The 5,429-nt window shown below is 43.0% G+C and overlaps 1 protein-coding gene across 2 annotated transcripts in view; it reads left to right on the forward strand.

The window, feature by feature from the left end:
• The window catches only part of LOC116706902 (FMR1 autosomal homolog 1-like), a 15,231-nt gene extending 9,973 nt beyond the window's left edge, over positions 1-5,258 (forward strand). For both annotated transcript variants that reach the window (XM_032543926.1, XM_032543925.1), the window contains exons 12-17: positions 1,980-2,199; positions 2,341-2,520; positions 2,996-3,190; positions 3,378-3,485; positions 3,709-3,797; positions 3,890-5,258. In XM_032543926.1, the coding sequence (XP_032399817.1) occupies positions 1,980-2,199; positions 2,341-2,520; positions 2,996-3,190; positions 3,378-3,485; positions 3,709-3,797; positions 3,890-4,000 (903 nt within the window). In that variant the 3' untranslated portion in view covers positions 4,001-5,258. The remainder of the gene's footprint in view (positions 1-1,979; positions 2,200-2,340; positions 2,521-2,995; positions 3,191-3,377; positions 3,486-3,708; positions 3,798-3,889) is intronic.
• Positions 5,259-5,429: the final 171 nt, after the last annotated feature.

Genomic DNA, 5,429 nt, shown 5'->3' on the forward strand with positions numbered 1-5,429 from the left:
TTTTTTTTACAAATAAGCCTTTTCCCAACCTGGATCACTACAACTAATGCTTTTAATCAAATCGGCCATCTGATAAAATTGGTAGGTGTTTCAGCAGAAGTACGTGTTCAGTCTAAATGGTTATTTTCAGCGTTTTTACTGCGTTGAATTTGCCCACAGTCCCATCTGTTTGGAACACTGAACTTTATGCATTACTGCCACTTAGTGGTAGAGGGATAGACTTAATAACAAGCACAAGACCAGCCCAGGCCCAGAGCAGAGGTTTTAAGACCATGGCTTGGTCCCAGCTCAATACAGCAGAAGTTGTGTTTGGTATTTTAAAGGTGTCTGTTATGAAACAATTGCAGGCAATCGCAGTCAACCTGACTAAAAGTCGGCAGGAAAATCTGTTATTGCTGAGAGTTGAAAGCACTGTAATACTTCAATTGATTAATGTAGATTTTATAATTGGGGTCCCGTTGATCCTTATAAAGTCTGAAATTAGATTTTCAGAATTTAAGTTCATAAAATGTATTAAGTCTTACTTTCATTTATGGTAAGTCTTAAATTTACCTACCAAGATACCTAGTTGCATTAGACATATTTCCTCCCATCATTCACTTGCATATGGTTTGTTCATTGCCGATTTGTGACTCAGTCCAGCTCTTTCTTTTTCTTGTAATGTTTCAATTGGTTATTCAAAGGCCTCTTGTTCTCATGGTAACCAGATTAAAGTAGTACATAAAACATGTAGATTAGGCTCAATCAGTTGGCCAGGGTGTTTCAGAGAAGACACAAATCCTATTATTTTTTAATAATTTCTAGAATCTGGATAATGTTTTTAGTGGAGAGGCACAGCGGCAAATATGCGACATGAAGGACAGGAGGGAACTTTTATTTTGGTGACCGCTTAGCTGGAGTTTAAAGATTTAATGGACTGTTTAAGTGGATAAAAGACCGTGGTGTGTGTGTGTGTGTGGGGTGTGTGTGTTGTGGTGTGTGTGTGTGTGTGGGTGTGTTTGTGTGTGTGTGTGTGTGTGTGTGTGTTTGTGTGTGTTTGTGTGTGTGTGTGTGTGTGTGTGTGTGTGTGTGTGTGTGTGTGGTGTGTGTGTGTGTGTGTGTGTGTGTGTGTGTGAGATTAACTATAGCCCACTCTATGTACCGCAATAACACCAGAACTAAAATGAACAATTCCAATCAAATTGTAATTCAAATTAATGAAATCTTTTAAAATAATAGAATAATTTGTATATATTGTAAAGTGTGACAGTAGGACAGAGTTTACAGCATTTGCAATTAATCTGATTACATTATGAGATTGTACATATGATTATATATGGTGCTAAAATTATTATATTAGTCATATTGTAAAATAGATTTAAAGTATAAAGCTCAGCCCTAATTTGCTTTCATTGGCTGTAAAAAAGACTGTAAAGATCAAATTTTCTAAACTAATCTATTCTTGTTTAAGCCATAGCATTTGTTTGTAGTTGACCTGATAATACCTTTTGGTCAGATGGTCTCCATGTGATGGGATATCTTTTGGCACATCATTTGCTGACAAGCTGGAAGGGGCCCAGGTCACCTCGTCTGGCTAGTTGGCCCAGGAACCTTATGTTTCGCTAAACTTTGGAAGATGCAATATGTAATACATGGTTGAAAAGAGAAAGTTCTCTGCGCTTCTGCAAAACACAACTTTCCTGTGCAACCCGGGCAGGACAAAACGATGTAGAGTAAATAAGTCACTGTTATGTACGTGTAAAAAAAAAAAAAACACACACACAAAAAAAACCTTAAAACTATAAATTCTTTTTTTAAAGGCGGTTTATGTAGGTGCTCTTTCTTTTTTCATGCAGTTTACCTATGGGCGTCCACCAAAGTGTGTAGTATAATGACATGCAGGGAAGAATGGGCATTTTGAAACATTTCAATAAACCATGTGCTGAACAGGCTTCGAAGTGTTTGCTATCTACAACTGTCTCATCGTCCCTTTCCTGTAGGAAGTGGAGCAGCTGCGCCTAGAGCGTCTCCAGATCGATGAGCAGCTCCGTCAGATTGGGGTTGGGTACCGCGTGCCTCCTACTCGAACTGGGGGCCCTGGTGTTGAACGGGAGAAGGGCTACTTGACAGACGATAGCAGCAACTCACTCCACACCTCTCGCACCTATGGAGGCCGCGGCAGAGGGCGTAGGCCCTCCAACAGCCAGTACTCTGGATATGGTGAGAATGAAGCAGCTGAGTCATTATTTCAGTTGAACACATTGGAGAGGAATAGAGACAATAAAAAGAAGAAAAAAAACAATTCTGCCTTCTGCTTATGTTTGTTTTTACATTACTTGATTACTTGTCTGCTTGATCCAGGCACAAACTCTGAACTGTCCAACGCCTCTGAGTCAGAGGATCTTGGCGAGCGAGACCAGAGGCCCCGTGGCATAGGCGGTGATGAAAGAGGCTCCCGACGGGGGGGCAGGGGCCGAGGCTCTAACCCAGGACGAGGCCGTGGAGGGCCAGCATCCAAGCCTTCCAACTCCATCAGCTCAGGTAGTTAAAGCCCATGTTTAGGCTAGCAACAAACCAGGGCCTTACATTTCAACTTTTGAGGAAGCTTAGCTACCCTCAAACCAAATCCTGTTCTCAAGTTAACACTTCGTTGTACATTTGTGTGAAGGGCTGCACCCCTTTTATGCTGTATTTAAAAATTATTTTGTAACTCATGGTTTTTCTTTTCTTTTTTTTTCTTAATGTGTATTGCGCAAGTGTGTGTGAAGCACTTTGTAACTGCGTGTTAACTGCATTACATCACTCCCAGCAATCTTCAAGGAGAACAATGAGGCAAAAACGGCATCACTGATCCGCTTTAACCAAACTTACCAACTGTAGCTTTAAAGTCAGCTTAAGGAGGATATTCAGTTGTTTTTTTTAATAAGGCAGTCTTTGTGTTAAAACTAAAACAAAAAAGTGAAAATAAGAGAAGATTAAGTGTAGTTGCGATACTAATTTTCTGTGGCATATCCAGTGCTGAGGGACCCAGACAGCAACCCCTATTCCCTGCTGGAGGGTGAGGGAGAACTGGCCGACACAGACATCAGCGAAGGCATGGGAGGAGATCGCCGCAGACGCTCTCGACGCCGCCGCAACGACCAGGAACCCAGCGTGATGGACGCTGCCGCAGAGTCGGACGGCCAAGCCGGCCCCAGCGAGAACGGACTGGGTGAGAACTTTAGTGTTGTATTCTCATCTCTGTTGCATAATCGTTTGTAAAACCGAAGTGTTTGTCATGGCTCTAAGTTGTGAATGCACCGGCACTCTGTTAATCTCTGCAGTTGAAACCAACGCGGACGTACTGAACTGTAACTTTATCAGACCTAGTAACCAATTTTTTCTCACCTGACTGTTAGATGAAGAAGCACGACCTCAGCGCCGCAATCGAAGCCGCCGCCGCCGTAACCGTGGCAACCGCCCAGAGGGAGGTTCAGCAAGCCGTGACAGGCAGCCAGGTGAAAGTGGTGAGTTGCCAGGTTTTGCAAGTCAACATTATCCTCTTCAGAATGAAAAGGATATTCTCTATCAATAAAATCCTCTTTGATCATGCTTGATTGTCCGGTATTCTAGTTAGTTCTTTAGGGCTATAGGGGTGCTCATAGAACATTTTAAAGTAGTCCTAACTGTACTGTATTTACAATGTAGCACCCAGAAATTGTTCCAGCTCACAATTTTCAATGTTTTCAGTGACTGTTGCTGACTACATATCCCGTGCCGAGTCCCAGAGCAGACAGAACCTGCCCCAGAAGGAAAACCACGCTGGCCCCGAGCCCAAGGTACAAGCAGAAACACATATTGACCCCAGTCTTAGTTTTCTTGATATAAATCCGATTGTTGGTCACCTTTTCTCACTTTTTGCCCAACACAGGAGAACGGGACCAGCGCCACAAAGGATGAGCGAACACCCTCCAAGGGTTCCCCCAGCAAAGGCAAGACCTCGGCCAGCGAGACCCTGACCTTGGTCAACGGGGTCTCGTAAAGAGACGGCCCTGTCCCTCGCGAACCCAAGTCTAGAGCAAGACTCCATGGCAAACTCTGTCCCTGCTTGCATTAACTTAAACCTTAAACAGATGAGTGAAAAGTACCTGACAAAATACCTGAATTCATACTATGAGAGTGAAAAAGTACAAAAAAACGACAAACGCATCTACTTAAAAACACACGTTAACGGTGTATGCTATCCTATCTATCAGTACTTAGTGCTTATTTAAAAAAGAAAAAAAAAAAAAAACTAGCTTGCCAAAAAAGAGCTGGTGGATGTGACTTGATTTTTAAAAATACTGAAATACGAGAAACAGGACGAGACTTTTTTTTTTTTTTTTGAAACGGTTGTCTTTATTTGTGTCTTTTTTGTTATGTTAATTTTGTTCATTGTTTATCACTGGTTTGGACTTGGCGGTCGCTCTCTCAACCAAAACAGACACGTCTCTTAACAGTGTTAAAGTACCGACTAGAGAGATGTAAGCTGTAGGGAGTGGCGCACAAGCAGACAGTGCAATAGCTTATGTGACGCGACGTTCGCACACTGAACCTGGGAGTGGAGGCAGACAGACAGACAGATCGGAATATTGATAGACATTGTGCCTTGAATTTGAAGAAAAAAAAAAAGAAAAAAAAAACTATTAATAAAAAAAAACTTGAGTTTTCCATTAAGTTTGTTTTTGTTTCCCAAGAGGAAGAAAAGAGGGAAATGTGGTCTTCCAGGTTTTTTTTCGGTTCCAAGAAGAGAACAGACCTGTGAGGGAGCGATTTGTAAAAATGAGTGAAAAGAGGATACAGAAAAGGAGGGAGTGGATGGCCAACATGAGAGGGTGAAAGAAGTCCGGTGCCAAACATGAAATTCAAGGCGCTTGTTCTCATTCCGAGTAGAATGGACGCCGTAGGGGGTCAGTGCGCGCGTATGTATGTGTGTGCACAGTTGAGATATTTGGCAACCACAAAACAAAACTAGGAAGGGTGAGGTAACTAAATGTAACGCAGCCCTGGGCGGGTCGCACGGTGAGGCATCTCTATTTATCAACAGGCCTAAGGGGGTCTTCCTCCTCCTACCTGTTATAGGTCTTTTTGAGGGTCCAGGGTGGCTCCCATACAGCCTTGTAAACAAGACAAGCTGAGACCAGACACATGGCAGACTTGAACTATAGATTTAGACTTAAAGAAAAACTATACCGTGCCTCTTTCTCTGTGTCGGAGGGGGCAGCGGTGCTAGCTTCCAGCCACACTTGTGTCTTGATAAACCACTGCAGCACACAGCTCCGAATGCACACGAGGGCGAACCACCTTTCTGGGACAGGTGCTGCAAGTGGGGGGGAAGGGCCTGGAAACTGCAGACTGCGATTGGGACAGCTTCAAATAAACCTGAGAAGCCAAATGACACACAGGCTCACACTTGCAGGATACATACAATA

The sequence above is a fragment of the Etheostoma spectabile genome, chromosome 19, assembly GCF_008692095.1.
Source record: "Etheostoma spectabile isolate EspeVRDwgs_2016 chromosome 19, UIUC_Espe_1.0, whole genome shotgun sequence".
Taxonomy (NCBI): domain Eukaryota; kingdom Metazoa; phylum Chordata; class Actinopteri; order Perciformes; family Percidae; genus Etheostoma; species Etheostoma spectabile.